Raw genomic sequence first — 22,682 nt, 5'->3', positions numbered from 1 at the left:
TTTCTAAGTAAGACAAAGTATTTGCATCAGATTATCTTTCAGCAGCTGCTCTCTCTCAGTCGGCATTACATTTATCTTTTTGTTGTTTCTGGGCAAGCTGGCAGGAGGTGGTGACCAATTTATATCACTTAGCCACTCTGAGGCTGCCTGCAATTCCTTTTTGAGGAAAATTTTTCAATGGGACTTCTCATGCCAGGTGATTTAAACATCCATTCACCAACAAAGCACCAATCTGACTTCCCTCTCATTTCCCACTAGCAAGCCTACTGTGATGGCACTAAAGTACTTTGGCTGCCACTGACATTTTTAAAGCTTTGGCCATTTACTTAGGAAGCCAGCAGGCTATGGCACTTCATGCCCATCACACATATTTTATGGCTGCAACTAAGTGGGAAAGTGAAACTTCTGGGACTTTTCCAGCACTCAGCTTTACTGCCCCAGTACTGTTAAATACTAGAAAACATTATCTCCTTTTAAAAGCGAGGATTATAAAATCTCACAATGAATGCCTGCTGAATGTTTCCACCCCCTCCCCCATTTATAGCCACAGGCACTAACACACCACAGCTAGTGGGGGGCGAGGAAGGGCACCTGCATTATGTTCGGATCACACAAGTTATACACTGACCTCTCCTGCAAAGCTGTGCTTAGGGAAACACAGGATTTCCAATCATAGGCGAGCCTCCACCATGCAAATGGGAGGAATTTACAAAGCAGAAGCACTGGGTAGGAGAAATGTAAAGCTCCAGCTCATTGCTTTTCCTTGAAACCTGGTGCGTTTTCCTTCCAATTTTTGTGTCTCACTTGACTGAGAAACAGGAATTGGGGATTGATCAAGTGGAGGAATTGCAGAGGAAAAGCAGGTGGTGGATGATAGAATAGTCAGCAAATGTTCTCCTCCCTCCTTTGCAAATCAGAGAGAATGATGGGGATCGATACCATCTTTGTTGCCAAACTTTTAGTTCAGTTATTATGGTACAATCCTAAGGTCTCCCTGTGCTACAGAAGCACGTACTCAATCAGTGCAGACTATTACAAATGTGCCAAAAAGTATATTGAGTTAATGTGCCAGTTAGGAGTGCAGGCAGGAAGGGCCAGAGCCATTCCACTGGCGCCAGTGCAGGGAGCAGCATGCAGTGGATGTAAGTCTTCCACCACACTGCGCAGGATGGGGGGGGGGGCGAGAAGGCAGAATGGCACAGAAGAGGCAGCGACATTTGTGGGGTTGGGAATGGGCAGTTTGGGCCCAGGGGGGCTAAATCGACAGTGCCGGCATGCACAGTATCCTACCCATTCCTGGGCCTGATCTGCTGACAGGAATCAACATAGACTTGTGCCAGCAATGTACCTGGTGCAAGTCCAAGTTAACCCATAGCAGCAGCTGAGGCTTTCCCAGGGGCAAGGGAACAAATGCCCACTTACCCAGAGGAGACTTTTTCTACCTGCTTAACTCCCCCGGAGGATGCACTAGTACCACTGCATTGGTGCAAAGGAACTCAGGTAGGACTGGACACTTTCTGGAAGTGGTGGGGGAGTAGCAACAGCCACTGGGTGAGCAATGCAAGGGCAGGGTGCAATGACCAAGCCACAAAAGCAGTGCTTTTCCTATACAACATGTACACACACACCACAAAAACACTGGTCTATTTAGTTATCAACTAGAACAATTTGGTTGACAGCAACGTTAACAGTGGGCAGTCTGCTGGGTGACTGACTATCCTTGCTTATAGCCAGAGGTGCTTAAACGATAGTCCCCAAATGGGACATAAGTGTTAATGACTGGAGATGTTTCCCTTAGGGGTCAATCTACTTGCAGGGGGAGGGTTCTGAGATAGTTCTGCCAACGTAGGTGTGAGATCAAAGCAAATCCGATGACTCTTATTGTTTGGAACCAATGAGTTCCAAATATCTTTGCATACTAATGCAATGAATGCTGCTCACTGGATCCTGGTTAGTCGCAGGATCTACTTCTTGGGGAATGGGGAACCACAAGATTTCACAATCACCAATACTCCAGCTTAGCAACCACTATCCCTGCAGCTGGCCATGATCGGGGGGGGGGGGGGGGGGGGAGGATCACCACTCTGAAAGAGACAGACTGCCAGGGAGGGGAGGATGATTGGCGCTTGCTCCCACTTCTCTCTGCATTTCACTTGCAGAACAGATGACATGGTTTTGGCTGCATTAAAGGGATAAAAGGCTGTGAGGAGGGAAGGGAAGAAATAGAGGCTGCAATCCTAACCACACTTTCCTGAGAGTAAGCCCCATTGAATAAAATAGGACTTACTTCTGAGTAGACCTGGTTAGGATTGTGCCAAGTGTCCACCAACCAGCAGCAGCTCAGCAAAGAGGGACTAACAGACCAGAGGTATAGATGCATCCAGACAAGGACCTGCATCAGATCTGAGAGTCATGAGGGCCCCTGCCCACCCGCTCTCACTTCAATGAAGCTCCATCTTGTAAGGTGACAAAAGAGGAAGGCAGACACTGGTGGTTTCTCACTAAAGCGAAACATCCCAATGAATGTTCTTCTGCCGTCTTCAAAGTTTTACCTTCCTCATACTGCTCTTCTAGCAAGTAGGCTTCAGCCCTGTCTCTGAGAGCATTCACATTCTCCGGTTCTAGCTTCAGAACTTCAGTGCAAACTCTGATGGCTTCTGTTGACTGCTGGTTCTGTAAACGGGGGGGGGGGGGGAAACAATGAGGTCCGTGTTCTGTTTGTGCTAACTTCTTGCAAAGGTCAAACTACAGGTTTACCTTTGAGAAGCAATGGCAGATCCTCTCTTTGGCACGAGTGGTATAGACATGGACTTTGGGCTCCGTTTTCATCACTGTCTCATATTTATCAATGGCATCCTGGTATCTATTGATAGTGGGGAAACAAAACTGAGTACTCTGGTCAGCAGCCTCCCATAGCATTGACTTGTAACATTAGGTGTACTAAAAGCACTGCAATTTGTTTATCACATTTCCATGCTGCTGTTCCTCCAAAGAACTCTGGGGAGTGTGCATAGTTCCTCCGCTCCTTTTGTTCTCACAACAAACCCTGTGAGGTAGGTAAGACTGAAAGAGAGTGAGACTGGTCCAAGATCACCCAGGAAGCTTTATGGGTGAGCATGGATTTGAACCTGGACCTTGCAAGTCTAACTTCAAAACCATTGCACCAAACTGGCTCTCCAGATATTCATCATTCATATGTAACCCTGAATGTTTTCCCCTTCACACTAACAGCAGCTGGGGAGCTGGACGGAGGTTTGCATCAGGCTGAGAGCAAAGCCTTCCCACAATGCAAGTCACTGCCCAGTCCCACCAATGTTTGGAGGGGGGGCCCCCACTGGAAACTCCAAATCATGGAGATCCCACAAAACTTTGGTCCCAAATCAGATGTCACTTCCATAGCACCCAAGTACAGCAGCATACACTCTCCATATTATGAACACAAAATATAATATAAATGAGGCTTGCCACAAGAACAGCCAAGGACTCTCCAACAATGAGAATGACTTTGTTTTCACCCCAGATTTGGAGTTACATTATCTTGGCCACATTGTAGGATACACAGGGACATTTGAAACACACTATGTTCACAGCCTCTTGAAAGCTTCTCAACATTTTGGTTTGATCTCATTTCTCTTGAACACTAACGATCTCATGAAGATTTATTCATGGGCAGCTGCAACATTTTATTTGCAAATATGCTGTGATCTCCACATTTAAATGCTGAGACATTAAAATATCACTTTAAATAAGAGATGGCATTTAGTGTAAAAACTAACAGCCCTGACACTTTAATTTACTGGGGAGATGAATAACTACATAAAGCTTTCCTCAGAGGCCATGCGGTAAACCTCCCTAATTACTCACAAAACCAATCGATTTCCTTTTTGTATTTATCAGCAACTGGACCGATAATGAAGCTTTGCTTCCTCTGTCATTTCTGCAGCATTGCAAAGCAAGCGTAGCAACTTCCCAGACCCTCTGCAATCAGAAAATCTTTTTGTGTAACTATTGCAACAAAAAAAATCACACTGCGCATCATCCTACAGCTCTAGGAAGTTAGAAATGGCCTTTAACATTAAAGCAGATAAGGGCAATTGGGCTTTCAGAAAGAAATATCTCAACTGTCACTTGGGTTTGGGGTGAAGACTGAGTATCCCTACCAAGTATAAAAAGCATCTGCACTATATCATAATAAGATGCTATAAATTTAGGTGATGGAGGAGCAGTTCACTTAATGCAATACAATTCTCAAATCATATGGGACGAAATAATTTATCAGGAAACTATGGAAAGGAAGAATAGGAATTAGAGTGAGAAACTGAAAAGATGACAGAAGGCAACACCGTCAGCCAAAGATGGCTGCATTTATTTGGATGTGATGGTATTGATTTGGGATTTGGTATAGTAAGGTTCCAGGCGAATGGGAAAGCAAATTCCGCCTAAGTTCAATCAGGATAACTCTGGTTTTTTGCTTCCTCTCAGAAGGAGCTGCCTGGAACAAACAAAAGGTTGCTCTGATTTCACAGAGGATGCAGCTAGTGTCTTACCTGCCTCCTCCAATAAGTTCTTCTGCAGCCAAAATCTGCTTGTTGAGTTTCTTTACTTGCTTGTAGTGAGAAAAACATCCTTTATGGTCTTGGTCAAGTTTCAGACATTCCCGCACTTCACTTTCAGAGAGGGAAGAGAAACGAAAAGAGAAGAGGTAGTTTGGTTTCATGGGTAGTGTGTTAGATTGGAAAACTCTAGGCTCAGACCCAGCCCCTAGAATCAGGCAGCAAACCTATGCACATTTACTTGGGAAACCAGTCCAACTGAAGTCAATGGGACTTGCTTCTAAGCAAACATGCATGGGATTGTGCTGTCTGTTTAAATCATTTTTCAGACTTTTATTTATTTCTATTTTATTTGTGAAATGTATATCCCACCTTTCCTATGCCAAAGCAAATGCCCAAGGCGGCTTACAATGCTCAAAAATAAAGTACAACATATCTTAAAGACAGGATGCTTTAAAAACATTACTTATTAAACAGTGAAACATAAAAACAAAAACAAAGCAGGGCCTAACACGTATCGCTGAGCCACTGGGGAACTAGTAAGTCCAGGGAGGCAGTCAAGTCACAGCAGTATTTCAGAGGTGCAGAGGGCTAACATCTACTCAGCACACACATGCCAGACGAAACAGTTATGTTTTGAGCCTTTGCAGAAAAGCCATGGGGGAGGGAATAGTTCTCAATTCCCCTGGAAGGGAGTTCCATAGTTGTGGTGCCACGACAAAGAAGGCTTATCCCCTCTCACTTGGGACAGAAGTGGCACTTGCAGAAGAACCCCCTCAGATGACCTAAGTCACCGATAATTTAGGACGCAATCCTAATGAACTTTCCAGCACTGACCTAGCCACAATGCAGTCCCAAATAAGGTAATGAACATGCCCTTACCTTGAGGAGGTCACGTTGACTGCCTCAGGATGCAGTACACGCTACACTGGCACAGCTATGTCAGTGCTGGAAAGTTGGTTAGGATTGTGCCCTTAGTCACATTTGAACTGTTACTAAGAAACTAGGCTATCACAAGTTTTGTGCAAGGTGGTGCCCAAAAACCTCATGGGCATTCACAAAAAGCAGCGAATGGGGTCCACATTGATGTTCTTTGACAAGGGCATACAAAAGCATGTGCCACACTACAAGAAGTCCCTCAATCTGGGTGGTGATTATGTTGAGAAGTAGCGTTGTACAGTATGTAACTTTTTGTGCATAATAGAATTGTTTTCTTTCTTCTTTTTTTTAAAGCCTACCGGAGGTTACTTTCTGAATAGCCCTCATATAAATGAACACATGCAATGCAGTAAATTGTATATCCTTTACATTTGCTATATGATGCAAACTTGTAACACCTACAATAGAGCAATTAATAGTCCTCTAGTTTTAAATCACCTTTTGTATAGAACTTATACCTGAACAGCTATTGGACCATCCCTGAATTATCAGGCCTAAAGCATCCATGAGAGCTTTCCATTGCACTTAGAAGAGCTCAGGAGGATTTTGTCACTGCTAACCAAAAATGTTCTATGGAAATTAATTGTTTCCCATTTTCCCATTCAGAGCTATGCATCTTAGTCCAAAAACCTTCTACTTTTCTGGCACTGGAAGTGGTGCCTTTAGGGAACACCTGAGTATCACAGTATTTGTGGTTGCAAAAATAGAAAAAGGAGGTTTCTAGTTCTTACAGTTGCTCAAGTATAAAGGCTCGGAAAGAAGAGAATAGCGGAGGCTTTCAAAAATCATGGGTCTTCTGAACCACACACTCTCTCTCCCCCACCCACAGCCTACAGCCCCTTTCCCCTCAAGTTTTCAGACCTTCCTTCTCATTGGACTGACAGCACCATCAATGGACAGAATGCTTTACAGCAGTGGTTCTCACACATTTAGCACCGGGACCCACTTTTTGGAATGAAAATCTGTCAGCACCCACCAGAAGTGACATCATCAAGCAGGAAAATTTTTAACAATCCTAGGCTGCAATGCTACCCACATTGACCCAGAAGCAAGTCCCATTGACTATCATTGTTAAAAGAATATACATAGTAGCTTGTTGAAAGTCCAGGTCTGTGACATTTTCCCAAATGCAGTCACATGCCATGGTAGCACCAAGTCTAATATATGAAAAATAAAATATTGAAGTAAATGGGGACCCACCTGAAATTGGCTCACAACCCACCTAGTGGGTCCCAACCCACAGTTTGAGAAACACTGCTTTAAAGCATAACCGAAGCAAAAAACACAAAAACTCAGCCCTCAGGAAAAAACCTCATTCAAAATTATGGTCTTTTTAAACAAAACATTTTATTCCCTGCCACTGGATGCTGCTGTACCAAACAGAATTTAGGAAAAACTAAATATTAATAATAATAATACAGGTATTTATATACTACCTTTCATGGTCATCAGATTTCTCCTCAGACTTTATTTCAAGGCGGTTTACACAGGCAAGCTCTACTAAATCCCTATAGGGATTTTTACAATTGAAGAAAGTTCTGTCTTTCAAGAACTACAACATTTCACATGGATCCTTTTATGATCTGGTATCACATTCTGGCCTCCAGTTTCCTTCCACACAGCTGACAATCCTTCATATCTCACTTGAAGGGCGGCCAGAGAGCAGATGGAAAAACTTGGCTTGGCTTGTCAGCTGCTTCAAGGTCTCGCCGTTCACGGTGCCGGTGGCCTCGAACTGGTGACCTTCAGCTGTTATCTTCAGGCAAATAGAGGCTCTACCCTCTAGACCAGACCTCCTGCCCTATTACAAACACTGGAGTTTCCAGCCCCACGTCTTCCTAAGAAGCCGTCTATGGGGGAGATGGAAATCCACTGCAGAGAATGATCCATAGTGGTGATGGGGGGGTCAAAAGTTTTTACACTTTCTTTCCCCAAACCAGATTCCGAAATCCTCTATGAAGGGAAAAAAATAGTCCAGGAAGGTTCAGGAGAGCAGAAACAGTAGTAGTTAAGCACCTCTTTCTTCTGCAACATATGCTCCTCCTGGCCCAGATCGTATTAGGAGGAAAAGACTTCAGTTTTGCCACTGTAATGTATAGTTCCACCTCACAAAAATTTAAAACCAGTATCAGGGCTTCTGAGAAGATGACATTTTTACCATCATGGATAATAACAACCTTACCTTAGAGACAACTCATGGTCTCCTAGCTGGTAGTAGATAGTGCTGATTTTATAGAATGCTTCAGTATTATCACTTTTCAATTTGGCAGCAGCTTTTAAATCACCAATGGCCTTTCCAGGTTCTCCTTCCCTGATATAACATTCAGCTCGAAGCTCCCGCAGCTCTGCATCCCAAACACAAACCTTAAGATACCAAAATAAAAGTGAGACTTCATCCACAATCACTTTTTGTATTTCTTTAAGAAGAAGCAATGCCGTTGGGTGCTGCCTCTGAAGAGATTTCTATCTGTACACATTATGAGAGGGTTATGCATCTAAGCATCCGAGAGAGAGCAAGAGAGCCTTTCAAATGCACAACAAGCACAGCATCTGTGCCTGTGTGAAGGAGGCATCTCTGCTTAACTAACAGTGATGTCTCATTTTTAAAGTATTTAGTGGCATTTGCCAAACCTTCGAGTTTCCTTCCACAATAGGGACTAGCAACATTTTTTAAAGCCAACTGAATTGCATATTAAGACCATCATTATCAGTGGAAATTTCAGTCACGTATAGTTGCTCACTATGACATCTGATCCTAAACTGGACTGATTGGGAGCTATTATTCAAGCTGCACCAAATAAGAGTGAAAAGAAGCTGCTTGTCTGCCCCACACTTATTTCTCAGTAGCAGTTTCCCCTCCGAGACTTACATTTAGGATTTCATCCAAGAGACCGATAACAGTATAGTAATCCTCCTCGAGATATGCAGACTGAGCTTGGGAACTTAGGCGCTGTATCTCAGCAGACTTCATCAGCTGGGCACGAGCCTCCATTTCCTCCTTATCACTAGGATTAGATTCGAGCTGTAAACATTAACAAAAATAACAAAAGAGCAGCAGCAACAGCTTACACTTTGAAAATGAAAGAACTTCCCACAATAAGCCTCCACATGTCATTTTGCCTTGTGCTGTATGACAAAACCACACCACTCAATTCCTCCGTTTCCTGCCCTAGTACACTTTAGGACCTCCAACTATCACTCCTTATTCCAGGGCCTCCTTTCTCCCTAAGCATTCCAAAGTCAGCTCTAGATCTGGCTATCAGTCCCCTCTCGCTTGCACATGTGTGCATAAAACCACACACATACAATACAGTGGACTCAGGTATGCCTCACTCCACATGGGACTGCATCCATAACCATCTGCTCTCATATACAGAACATGAAGGACATTCTTTTTTCTAAGACATGTAATGAATTAGGCCAGTGGTTCTCACACATTTAGCACCGGAACCCACTTTTTAGAATGAGAATCTGTCAGGACCCACCAGAAGTGACCGGAAGTGACATCATCAAGCAGTACCATTTTTAACAATCCTAGGCTGCAATCCTACCCACACTTACCCAGGAGTAAGTCCCATTTACTATCATTATTAAAAGAATATACATAGTAGTTTGTTAAAAGTACAGGTCTGTCACATTTCCCCAAATGAGGTCACATACCATGGTAGCATCAAGTCCAATATTTTATTAAAAATAAAATATTGAAATAAATGCTGACCCACCTAGTGGGTGCTGACCCACAGTTTGAGAAACACTGAATTAGGCAAATAATCTCAATAGAACAGAGCCATATTGGCAAGCAAGAATGTGCAGGACTCCATCATGAAGGTGCTTCTAACTACAGTCATTTTTTAAATATTGAAAATGCTTGACTATCAGAATAGATAATGTGTGCATTTATTATACGATAACACATAAAATGTTTTACAAGATGTCCCACAATATGAAAAAACAAATAAAATTCCAGAAAAATCTGGAAGGTTTCTTAAAACTCAGCAAGTATGGTTTTACAGTCACTTTTGGCAGCAGATTCCAGAGAAAAGGCTATTTTCATGTCTGCAATCTTCATCTCTGTGCATCATTTTATCATCTCGCCCCAAGAGCAAGTACTGACAGGAACCCCCAAGTCCAGACTGAGTGGCAGGGCAGATTATTACCTCCCCCACCACATTCTCCTGCATCACAATTCCAATCTGGCTGTTCACTGAATAAACACAATAAACACAATCACAGGCCCAATTGTATGCTTCATCTAGCTCAGAAGAAGCCTATTTTACATTTGTCTCTTTACAATGCTCTGTATATTTTACAGTGCAATCCTATGCCTGTTTTCTCAGAAGTAAGTTCCACTGTGATCACTGGAAATCACTGCCAAAAAGCATGCACAGGATCACACCAGTAGACATTTTTACAAACAACAAAATTATGATGAAGTTTCCTCATATTTAAAGCCTGCATTCTTAAGACCTCTTTGTCCTTGCTATTTTTGAAAATATATTTATCATGATTACAGAAACATGAGTTATTACAAGAAAGGAAACAAGGCCATGCATCTTTCTTATTCTCAGTATCTACAAATACAAGTAATATCAACAAGCCAAGACAAATAAAAGGGGGCACAAGATTCATCCAAAAATATGCTATCAAGGTTTTCAGGCAAGACAAGAGATCTGCCAAATGATCACAGGGTTTCTGCAGATCCAACTACTGCAACTTCTTTTTAAAAAGGATAATAATAATAACAGTATTTATATACTGCTTTTCAACAAAAAGTTCCCAAAGCGGTTTACAGAAAAAAAATCAAATAACTAATGGCTCCCTGTCCCAAAAGGGCTCACAATCTAAAAATATGCAAAAGAACACCAGCAGACAGCCACTAGAAAAGACACTGCTGGGGGGATAATACTGATGGTAGCCATAATACTGATGGCTACCTGAATTAAAAGGCACAGGTGTAACAAGAATCCAGTAGTATAGGTGTGTGTCACTTAACAACTGTCCATTTAACGACGGGACCACATATACGACAGTGGTCAAAGCACAAAAAGGCTCTTAATGAATCACACGCATGGACGACTCAGAAAAGCACTCAAATCAGGGGTCCCCTGACTCGGCATGCCTCCCCACGCATGCAGACTCGAGTCTGCCTGTGCTAGCTTACTGTTAACGCGGTGCAAGAACCCTTGTGGCTGCCATCATTTAGAATGGACGAGCAGCAGGGAGTTCCAGCCACAAGGCAGGGAAGGGTTAATGTTTTCCTCTTGCAATGAATAGGAGAGGAGAGGCAGGAGCAGGCATTTTGACCATCTGTGATAGCAAGGAAAGAATGAATGATCATTGGATGCAGGAGGAAGAGCCCAAGGGGGTTTTTGCCTTACAATTGGCTGCAGAAGCCCAGGGAGAGGGAAACAGTTCATAGCAATCACGCTTTCCACTGCATGGCTGGTGGGGAAAGGGAAGCCCCATTGAATGACTGGCTGCAGTGGGACTACTTCTGAGTAGAGCTGCCAAGAATCAAGACATCCTGGTAAGCCTCGCAGCTGCTGCGCGTGAACCTTCCCCCTCTTGCCACTTCTGTCCCTGCTCTCTTGCAGTCCCGCCAACCCCTCCCACCCTCTTTACAGATGGAACAGGGCAGCAAGGAAGTCTTTAAAGTGAATTCCCACACATACAGATCCCGGCAACAGCCCTGTTTTATCCACAGCAGGCTTTTAAAGGGGGGGGGCAACTCAGCTCGAGTCCTTTAGAGTTGTGAAGGGGCGACTCTGTAAGTGCCCCCATTATGACTCTTTTTTTTTGAAATGTGGAAGTTCTAGACTCCAGTCAAGTCCTGCTGGATTTTCCCACCCCTGGTGTTTCTTCATGCATTTCAGGAAACAATCTTTTTGTCATTGGTATACATGTGATGGGCGAGGCTGGTTTATTTCTCTTTTACTGTGTACATATTAAGACTATTAATGTATGAAGTGGCTCCTGATCTGTTTTAAAAAAATTTCCAACACATCCCAAAGGCTACAATCCTATCCACACTAACCCAGGAGTAAGCCCCCCTGATTATCATTGTTAAAAGCATATACACAGTAGCCTGTTAAGGACAGATCTGTAACATTTCCCAAAATGCAGTCATATACCATGGTAGCATCAAGTCTAATACATTAAAAATAAAATGCATATTGAAATGAATGGGGACCCACCTGAAACTGGCTCACAATGCACCTAGTGGGTCCCAATCCACAGTTTGCGAAACACTGAGCTACATCATTCGCCCAAGCCACTTGGTTGCTCTTTAAAAGGCATGGCAATAAACCACACGGAAGCAGGCCACAATGATAATGCCTGAACCAGTTTCTCACAGGAAAGTGAAATGAACAGAGTCAAGATATGGCCTACTGGGATTTGAATGAAGACTTTCCATGAAGCTTAATCTACAGCTTTCAGCAAGTCACTGCCTTTCAATCTAACCTATCCTGCAGGTTTGTTGCAAGGACAGAATTGTACAAGCTGAGCTGCTTCAAGGAAGGGAAGGATATTAATGCAAGATGTTAATTTTAGAAGTTTAGGGAATCTCATATTACAGTAAATTAGGTGTTAAGGTACCACATGTCTCTTTATTATGTTATGAGATGGTGTTATGTAGAGAAGTGATTTGCCCATAAACAAAAAAGTAGACCACTACATACACCACGCCATATTAAGAGATACTCTGAGAAACAGAACCAGAACTAACCCCTTCCCGCCCCACACCCACATTCCTGGACAGCCCCATTACGGTGCAGGTCAGATTCTGGCCTTCCTTCCAAGGACAACACCACCATCCAGTCTGCATCATCTGTTTGTTCAGTTACTGTGCAATACAAATTGTTTGGACATTTACAACGTTTAAAGCATTTATAGTTTGTAGGTTTCTAGTGACTTCCTGTCTTTCTCACAAAATTTACTCTTTTACAGAAAATGCTATACTAATACCACCATTACAGGGACTATTTGTCAAGAGTTTGTCAACTTAAGCTTTCCAGCCATAAAAATAATGATGCCAGCAGATCTTGCAGCTATAAAAATATACTGCAGTGACCTCCCTATAGCAAGATAATGTAGGTAATAAAAAAATCATTTAGTACAGCTTAATTAGTGGTTTAACATCAGAATAAAAACAGATGAGATGCAAGTGGTCAAACTGCTTTTAAAAATGATTTGTATGTGCAATTCATTTCTGCTTTATTAATTTAGCTTGCTTTGTTAAGTCAAAAACACAGCTACATGTGTTAAGTCTAACAATTTGTCAAGCTGATGAAACTCAGTGTGCATCTCTAGACTGCATATTCCTAAGGTTAGAGTTGCAATTTGCTTTTTTTATAGCTAACCAATCTCATAGCCCACAGTGCAACGCTAAAAAAAATAAATCTATAACACACCACTGAGTAGCATTAGAAGTATTTCAATCAAATTCAGAGAGCAGATTTTTAAAGAAACATTAACAAAACAAACAAGCACTAGCTAGAATATTAAACCAGGTTCAAACCTGGTTTCACATTCTAATTTGTAGGGACCAGTTAAAAAACGGCTTCCTGTTGCTTTGCAATATTCCCTTAACACTCCTGCTACGCTATTATGGGAAAATAACTAGTTTCCTTTTTAGGTGGGTATGCAAGGGCCCATTCCCATTTTCTTGCTGATTCATAATCCAGCAAACGACAGCTTGAGTCTTCTGAAATGTTTTTGAAGGATGAGAAAACAGATAGCTAGAATTCTCTTTATAAAGAACAGATTGGATAAATATTGTACAAAAATTAGTTTAGAAGATTAAGCTTTGATGAGCATTTAGGTCTCTTCAAACCTTGATTTTAAGAAATAAAGTTAGGTAAGTCATAAGAGTGAAAGAAAACCAGGCCACACTCCTTAACGGCCATGTAATCTCTTTATTACTTTCAGGGTGATCAAGTAGCCATAAACCCTTATGGTCACTTGGCACCCACAGGTCTATCCAAGACCGGTTGCCAAATAGCTCTTAAACCACAGAGCTTCCAATCCTGGTAGTCAGATCAAATTTGGGGAACCCTCCCCTGAGTCATACCCCAGCCCTCCAGGGTACACCCCAGACACACTGGATTGCCTCTCACAACCAGTCCCTGTGGCATCTCCAATCCCAATAATTCAGTCAGTTGTAATAAGTAGGATTTATTGAATAAATGTTTAAAGCATAGTTATACAGACAGCACTGCATCAGTCAAAAGTTTAGGAATTTAGAGAAGAGCACACCAATACAATACAACACCCAGCCTAATGAAACAATAACAACTAACTTCTAACTCCTAACTCTGTCACTCACCAAAGTCTTAGCTTTCCAAAGTCCAATCTGACCCATCTTGCTGCAGACAAGTTGGATTGCTCTTTTCAGAGTGGTCAAGGGTCTCAGACCCCCTCAGCCAGAGACAAAGCTAGCACACACAAAAAAACTCTTCTCCCTCACCTTTATAGGTCTCCTGACCCATCCACCAATCAGAACTCGGTTCCAGCTGAACATTCTAGGGGTGGACATGCCATCTTACTCATGGTGGAATCCCCCCTCCCAACCTGAGACATTCACAGTGAACCCTGTTGTTAATCAAGTTGACCTTGAAGCCCACTTGGTAGGATATCAGAGGGCCCTGTGAAGCGGTCTCCTCCACAGTTCTCCCAAGTCTGGTATGCACTAATTGGAAGTTGGTTACAGCTGGGGCCCTGCACTTGGGCCTAATGACATGACTACAAGCAGACACTTTCCTTGTTCAGATGTTACCTGGCCATTAAATTCTCCCTTTTTTGTCACAATAAGTAAATCATATTGTTTCACAAAGAAACATTTTAGTCTATATCACAGTAAATTAAATAGCATAAATGCTTGTGGTTTTGGTAGCTTTGCATCTACATAAAATTGATACAACATTTTTAATTAATTAAAAATCATAAATAATCATATTCCACATTGGAAGAAATATGTAAGAGGTGGTGCTCAAGGAAAGTCTTTGCTGGCCTCTAGTGGAACAACACAAAATGGACAATATGGTTTCTTTTGTGTCTTTAGGAATGCTTTCCAAGTATTCCTAGTTGGAAAACATGGGGACAGTCAACAATACAGAAATCCCCTTAATCTTAAAAAAATTAGGTTCCAGGAGGCTGTTTTTAAAATTGTTTTGTTCTTCAATCCAACATCACTATTATCAGTAGTGAAAGTTGTGAAATATTTAAAAAGCATACAGTACACCTTTTCATCTTTATACGTACCCAATCTGTACCTAAAAACAGCCCTTATAGTGAAAATGTGGATAATGAGTACAACTGTACACTGATTTCAATGGAAGAAATTCTAAATCATTCCAAAGTCATTCCAAGTTCACCCGAAACTCACCTTAGCATAAGGAAAAAGCTGTGTGATGCAATAAAATAGAATAATCTTTAGCAACATTATATAGCACCAATAAAGAATTAAAGGAGATGATGAAAATGTTTCAGAAACTCCAGTATCACATAATGAGGTTTTGTATCTCAACCTTTAGTGGCAAGCTATGAGCAACTCTCTTACTTTTCAGCTGTTTTTCCACCTTTCCCATTTTTTTTTCCATCTTCTATTCTTTAGGATCCATATTCACAGTAATATGTAGAAACACACCACAAAAACAGATAAATATAAAAGGGAGCATGTAATGCACATGCCTTGAAAAAATGAGAATGTGCTACCCATCAGGCAAATACCCATCAGGATGATATCCATGAGGAGGATGCTTCATGAGGATCCTAACGCACACAGAAGCACACCTGAAAAAGGGAGCGCTTCTGGACCTCTGTCCTACTGGGGGGAAAAAATCAAAAATTTGATCTGACTCCCTGGAACTCCTTCTCTTGCACACAAGGCAAGTCTGTTCCCCTCTCTATCTCTAAAAGAGAAGCGTACCTATTGGGTAAAATAAAAGGTTGCATCCATGAGAATCTTCTTATTCCCCCCCCCCTACCATTTCTATACCTTATATTGAAAAATCTTGGTATGGCTAAAAAGAAGGATGCTCATAATATGTGCAGTATGTATAAGTGAAATTCTGTGTAACAGAAGTATTTAGAAAAATGGAATAGTGTACACCTACACTACTGTACTCTATATTGTGAGGTCTTACCCTGTATAGCAGGAGTGCCCAAACCCCGGCCCTGGGGCCACTTGCGGTGCTCGAGGACTCCCAATGCGGCCCTCAGGGACACTCCAGTGAGCCTCTGGCCCTCCGGAAACTTGCTGGAGCCCGCACTGGCCTGACGCAACTGCTCTCAGCGTGAGGGCGACTGTTTGACCTCTCACGTTAGCTGTGGGATTAGGGCTCCCTCCACTGCTTACTGTTTCACGTCTGTGATGCAGTAGTGGCAGCAAAGAAAAGGTCAGCCTTGCTTTGTGCAAGGCCTTTTATAGGCCTTGAGCTATTGCAAGACCTTCATTCATTCATATAAGTTCCACCTCTAGTATATTAATTTATGTAAACTTATTTAAATTTATTCAAATTTTAAATGTAAATTAATTCTTTTTGTCCCCGGCCCCTGACACAGTGTCAGAGAGATGATGTGACCCTCCTGCCGAAAACTTTGGACACCCCTGCTGTATAGGAAAGCTAACAGGACTTGCTGGGACTAGCTAGAATAAGATGGGTAATGTTTGAGAATGGATACTAATGCCATCTGTGGACATATGACCAGGTATGCTTGTATCTTGACTCAAGTTCTTGAGTCAAATGTTCTTAAACAGGGGAGCTTCTGTAGTCAATGCCTGCTATGATGTAAGGAATGGAGCAGATACACCATGGGCCAGTGTGTATGTAACAGTGGCCCCCGCAATATCCTCTCACCAGGCCTACCTCTGTTGTAAGGAAGGTGGTGCACAGTCACCGAAACTTTGATGATAATGGTGAAATTTTGTAGTTACGCATATACCATCCACTATAAAAAGTACCAGTTCACACTTTCTCCACTCCAAGTATAGCCAAGTCAAGAACTCAGGGGTAGTCCTGCATGCTCCCAAGGCAATCACACAGAGGCCACCATCATGGGTAAACTGACATGAAGGCAAGACAATACCATATGTGGTTGGTATCACAGGTATTTTTGTCCCACTTCAGTAGACTGATTCTCTTGGTGTTATCAAGCTTTTTCCTAACCACAGTAGCATACACATTTTGGTTTTTTGCTCTACTGGAGGTCAGCAGGTTAGAGAAATGGGATTATTGCAAACAGTTCCAGGAGCCATCCACAAAAACTGCCATATTATACATTTCTAGAAAAGTTCTCACTCTACCAGTGTATTCCACACAATCTTCCCATTCCATTGAACACACACAAATATCCTCCATATTGCTAAACTGGATAACTGAGCTACACAACTGGTTAACAACGCCACCCTCCCGTTTCTAATTCTTTACTTCTGGAGGGCTAGATTTATTTATCTAAGCAACAGACTAATTCTACTTGAAAGACACCATACTGCAGCTTCACTTCATAAGCCTCTTCAACTTTCTCAGTCAAAGCTTCTAAATTATTCTTTTCATATATTTTCCATTACCAAGTTTCCATTTTTTAAAAAAGCAACCTCTAGAAAATGCAGGGCTAAATTTCATGAAGGCTACATAGGCAAAAACCAAACAAAGGGCACTCAAATATTATTTTGTTTGACTGGTATTCTCTGTGAATTGAATTACCATAGGGAAGCTCTTGAAATATGACATATAAACAAAACAGGACGCATTTATCAAAAGGGAGCTGTTATATAACTCCAAAACCTGCCCATATAGACATCGAGACAACTGAGAACACACCCTAGCTCTGCCCTTTCCCCTGTCAACCATGCACAGGGTCAACAAGTAAAAGGGCAGCAGGCTCACACTTGCTGGTCCCACCTTCAGTGCCATTGAGGGATGGTGAGATTGGGCTCCATACATGTACAACTGCGGACCCAATTCTATCTCACTTTCCAGTGCTAATGCAGCTGTGCCAATGGCATGTGCTGCATCCTGTGGCTTGGAGGCAGTTACAGAGGCCTCCTCAAGGTAAGAGAATGTTTGCTCCCTTACCTTGGGGCCACATCAGCACTGGAAAGTTGGATATGATTGGCCCTGTGTGTACTATCAGAAACACAGTTGCCACTGCACATGCCCAAAACTTGTTCTCACCTTCCAATGAATGCATGGAGGTTGGGAAAATGGTCAGCAGATCCACACAGGTTGGAGGCACAGTTAGCAAGCACAACTGCCCACTCCCAAGCACATATGCAGTGCAATCCTATCTTGCGCTGGAACAGGCAGGCCAGGAGGCCTGCGCTGTATCCAGTGCAGACTGGGGATAGAACTGGCTCAGCCCGAGACAAGGGGAAACCCTTCCCCTTACCCCCGGGTAAGCCACCACAGCTCCAATGGGTCTTCTCAGGCCTGCACCATCTCAGGAGGTGACACAAAGAGGTGATGCAAGTCTGAGGAGAACAGAGCGGCTTGGAGCCACTGCTCAGGAAACAGGGTTGGGATCTGGCATAACTGCAGGGTTCCAGCCCCGCCTCCTGCTCCCTGCCCATCTGCCCCCCGGAACAGCACCCTCCCGCCTCCTCCCCAACCCCTTCATTGGTTAAGTTCAGCCAACACAGGCTTCCTGGCGCAAGCGCGGCTCCGTGCACTGGCACAGCTTGCTCCCAAGGAGGCGCAAAGGTGCTTTACGGCACATTTGCAACCCTCCTGGGCTGGTGCAAAGGACCGGGTTAGAACTGCCCCCTTAGTGTGGCAATAAGAAGGGGAGAAAATGACTCCTGAGATTCCTACTTAAGGCTCATAATCGGGCCACTTCAAAGTGAACTAGAGCCAAGGACTGGCACTTTTGCAAGGAAATGGTGATAGACTACCAATGGAATCCTGGAAAGGCGTTTAAAGACCCACTAAAAGATAAATGATGGGTATACAACATAAATGATCAGTAGAATTGCAGTCCTTAAAAACAAGACCATGAAAAAACAGAGACAACCATCAGTCTATAGTTTGCTTGCATACTAAACTATGGTAGAGATTATAGTCCTGAGAAAATGTCTTTTTCCTCATCATTTCTACACTCTGACACCAATACAAAGAAAGCTGGTTGCGCTTAAGTTGTGAATAACTTGCCTGAAAGATGTCAGTGGGACTCGTACTGGATTGAAGCCTCTGTCTTTGGACGCTAGCCGATTTCTTTCTGCATTCCCACTCACTGCAATTTTTCCTATTAATATCTTTACCTAATTCACAATCATCAAAGTTAGCAATCCCCAGGTATTCTAAAAGAAGTTTCCTTATTGTGCATACTTCTTCCTCCCCCATAACTATGTGGGTACACATCAATTCATCATAAAAAGTATGCATGATAAGGAGAAAAGAAGGCTTAAAAGAGAAAGACTACAACTCTGGATCAGCCAGTAAAACTGACCAGCAGTAGATTCAGGACAAAGAAGAGTAGCGATACTCTATGTAGTATACTATGCAGAATCAACTTTTGTGATGGCCATGAGTTGAGTTGCTTTCAAAAAGGGGCTAGGCCTATCTTCCATGAATTTGTTTATTAAGACTAAGACATAATAGCTAAATGAAACCTCCAGGTATGCCTCTGAATAGCAGAGGGTGAGATAAGAGGCAAACAGCAGAGAGTTAAGTTGTTGCCTACAGTTTGTGGGTTTCCTAGAAGCATCTGTGAAAAATAGACTAGATGCATCTTTGATCTGATCCAACAGGGCTCATGCTGATTGTTCTGCACTCTTTCTGCATTAATTCCACATATTCTTGCTACAATACTTTCAGTCCTTTTAAAAATGTTTTCCAGTTCCTAATGTTTAATTCATGCCAACTATAAACAGCTAGGGACAACACTATCCATTTTCTTCTCTCTGCAAGACCTAGTCTTCATTAGATGCTTAATAAATTATAGAATCCATCTAGTCTCTCTCATTTGACTACAGCCAGATTCCCAATGCACAAGTCTTCAAAACAATCACCTAACTTTAGACAGTAAGGGTAGCCTTCAGAAGAGCAAATAGATAAGTTTTAGTAAGCTGAATGATAAATGGATTCTCTCTGTTCTGGCTTTTGATGTAGCACAAACATGGTATGTATGAGCAAGTTTTAAAATGTTCATGATCTAATAACTTTTGTGCACTTGTTTCAATTGATTAAAACTAAACTTTGAATATGACAGCCTGCCAGCCATTATCATCCCCAACAGAACTATGTGATGTATGGTAATACTTTGACAAAACTCTAAGACAGTGTTTCTCAAACAGTGGGTCAGGACCCACTAGGCGGGTCGCAAACCAATTTCAGGTGGGTCCCCATTCATTCCAATATTTTATTTTTAATATATTAGATTTGATGTTGCCATGGTATGTGACTGCATTGGGGAAGTGTTACAGCTTTTAACAATGATAGTCAATGGGATTTACTCCTGGGTAAGTGTGGGTGGGATTATAGCCTAGGATTGTTAAAAATTTCCCTGCTTGATTATGTCAGTTCTGGTCATGACATCACTTCCAGTGGGTCCTGACAGATTCTCATTCTAAAAAGTGGATCCCGATGCTAAAAGTGTGAAACCACTCCTCTAAGAAACATTAGAATTATATCCTTCACCTTTACAGAGTTCACTTCTACATCAAGATGAAATAGATACATGCACACAGTTTTTAGTTAGACTTATTCAGAACAACTGACCAATAAACAAATCCACAACAAATCCCTTGTGGACCAGATCTAAATCAGCCTAGCTCCAGTGAATGAGAGTAATACACAGAAAGTTACTTTGGTTTAGCAGCTTCTTTTTCAGTGAAGTTGGAAAAGTAATAAGAGAAGAATGCCATAGCCAATTATTTCTACAATCAGGAAAAAACACTCAATTTTTCATTAGCTCCCACATTGCAAGTTTCAAAAGTACTAGTCTACCTCTGGATAACACAGGAGCTACCAGTCTAACAGTGCTTATTCACTCTGCATCATCACCACTGGACCCACTTCAGAAGGTGCAGCATTTTACTTCAAGGATGCTACTGTTGAAGTTTCTAACTTACCACTCTTCTAAAGTCTTCTTCTGCTTCGTCAAACTTTCCCTGCTTAAGCAGCAGGTTCCCTCTTTGCAGCCTTGCCTAAAAAACAAAGGGAAACTGCTCTGTAATAAAAGACTCTTAGGTGTCATCAAAAATGCATTCAAACACTTGTGTCTTCTACACTTAAAATTGGTATCTGGTACTGCTTTGTATCTGTTCTGTAACATTTACAATGTTCTATTTGTTCTTATCATACATTTTTATCAACAGAAAGATTCTCAAGTTTTGCACCAAAGGTTCAGAGCATTTTGCTGCAAATGCATGTACAGTTTCTGAGAAACAAGTTCTCAAATTACAGGTAGTCATGAGTAAATGGTCAACATCACCTATAAAGGTCTTCAAATTTCCTCAAGCCATGGCCCCCCAGAAACAGTAGAAATACTCTTTTTAAACAAAAGAATAAAAACTACGGCTGATGCAAGAAAGGAGGTCTCCAAACCAAAAATATGCCTTTTCCTACAACACATACTAACGCACAAGATTATTATTTCAGAAGAATCCAGGTCCTGGCTTTAATCATCTAATGACTTGCAAAGTTCTACAGCATTTCCAGATTTTAAAAAAAGTTAATTATTCTGCTCAAAATAGGTAACAGATCCAGGTCTCTAAAAAGCTCCAAATGCTAGAAACATTACTATTTTTATTTTTACAAGAAAAGCAGTGTGCATACTTTATAATGTAATGCAAGCAGAAAATACATCCCAAGGGACTTATAGTCTCAAATTTGATAGTGCGGTCACATGAGTTAAGAATCCCATGTGTACTACAATTACATACAGATTCAGTAGAAACTTGAATGCAATTAGTACTTTAATTATAAGTGTTTCTGTACACATGGTACTCATAGTGGAATACTGTCTTAATTCAAGACTCAATAGTCAATTCCAAATGGTATCAAACCATCAACACCTCATTTGGCAATCAAAGATTTAATGTGAATTAACACACTGAAGAGACTGTCCTTCCTGCTAATGTACCTTTCGTATCGCACAGTTGTGAGAATTTTGGCCTACATTTAACCTCTCCAAGTTATGGGATAATAAAAGTTTACTGTTGGATTATACCACTTACTGAAAAAATGACTCCTATTTTAAAGCAACATAAAAACAAGAAAGACAAAAAGCCATTTTCATCCACCCCGAAGGAATCTTCAGAAAGCCTTACTTACCGATGTGAAATCCTGCTTTAATTCAACCACCTTGCTTAAGTCACGAATGGCAGCTTTAGATTTGCCCATGGCTAAATATACTGTGGCTCTTCTGTAATAGGCAAAGTAGTTATCAGAGTCCCCTTCTGCAAGTGAAAAAGGAGCAATCAGAACATTGCCTCAAGCCAGCCAAATCTTTGGATACAACTAAGAAAGTAATAAGGAGGAATAATAGTACCATTACCAGAATTTTTAAACAGTTTGATACCAACATTTAATTAACTGGAGGAACATTGCCATAGTACAGTCATTCTTTACATTGCATACATTTGCATATATTAGTACTAATGAAAATTAAAATCATGAACACATGACAGTATTCAGCTTTCAGGTTATATTTAAGGCCTTCAAAAGGTGAGCATTGGAGTGCATTCCTGCTGTGGAATAAAGTTGAGCCCCCTACATGGGAAAGCTTTTTATCTCAAAATGCAGGCTCACACTGGTAAGACTGTTTTACATTTTGCCACTTTCCGGTCCTGGCTCCTGCATCTCTCATTTACAGAAGGCCAAATAATCATCTCACCAGAAATCAGCAGTGCAACGTTCTTCCAAGCATCCCCAATAAGTCTGCTGAAATGGCAAGCCTTTAACATTTAGCAGAGACAGAAATATACCAAATCTTCCTCCCTTCTCAAGGCAAAGAAAGTTTTTTGGCACTGTGAGCAGAGGCCAATTGTGATCCTGGCCCCTGTGTTACCCAGGGCCAGGACCGCAAAATGCCACCGCACCATGGCGAAAAACATCACTTCTGGTTTTCATCACTTGTTTTTTGGTCTTCTGAGGGCTACAGAGGCTGCATGCTGCCCTCAACAGGGCTTCCGAGTCCTCCAGAAGGCCTAAAAAGGTCACTTCTGGTTTTGGTCTCCATGGCACTCCA

The 22,682-nt window shown here is 41.9% G+C and overlaps 1 protein-coding gene across 3 annotated transcripts in view; it reads right to left on the bottom strand.

Annotated features, from left to right (window-relative positions):
- DNAJC3 (DnaJ heat shock protein family (Hsp40) member C3) overlaps nt 1-22,682 on the bottom strand; it is a 57,441-nt gene that overhangs the window by 14,247 nt on the left and 20,512 nt on the right. For all 3 annotated transcript variants that reach the window (XM_066622036.1, XM_066622034.1, XM_066622035.1), the window contains 7 exons: nt 21,767-21,891; nt 20,563-20,637; nt 8,362-8,514; nt 7,675-7,856; nt 4,548-4,667; nt 2,758-2,863; nt 2,553-2,673 (listed from right to left, as the gene is read on the bottom strand). In XM_066622036.1, coding sequence (XP_066478133.1) covers nt 2,553-2,673; nt 2,758-2,863; nt 4,548-4,667; nt 7,675-7,856; nt 8,362-8,514; nt 20,563-20,637; nt 21,767-21,891 — 882 coding nt within the window. The remainder of the gene's footprint in view (nt 1-2,552; nt 2,674-2,757; nt 2,864-4,547; nt 4,668-7,674; nt 7,857-8,361; nt 8,515-20,562; nt 20,638-21,766; nt 21,892-22,682) is intronic.

This window comes from Tiliqua scincoides, chromosome 3 (assembly GCF_035046505.1).
Source record: "Tiliqua scincoides isolate rTilSci1 chromosome 3, rTilSci1.hap2, whole genome shotgun sequence".
Lineage (NCBI taxonomy): Eukaryota > Metazoa > Chordata > Lepidosauria > Squamata > Scincidae > Tiliqua > Tiliqua scincoides.
Note: the sequence above shows the minus strand (reverse complement) of the source record. Positions and strands in the feature narration are given on the sequence as shown.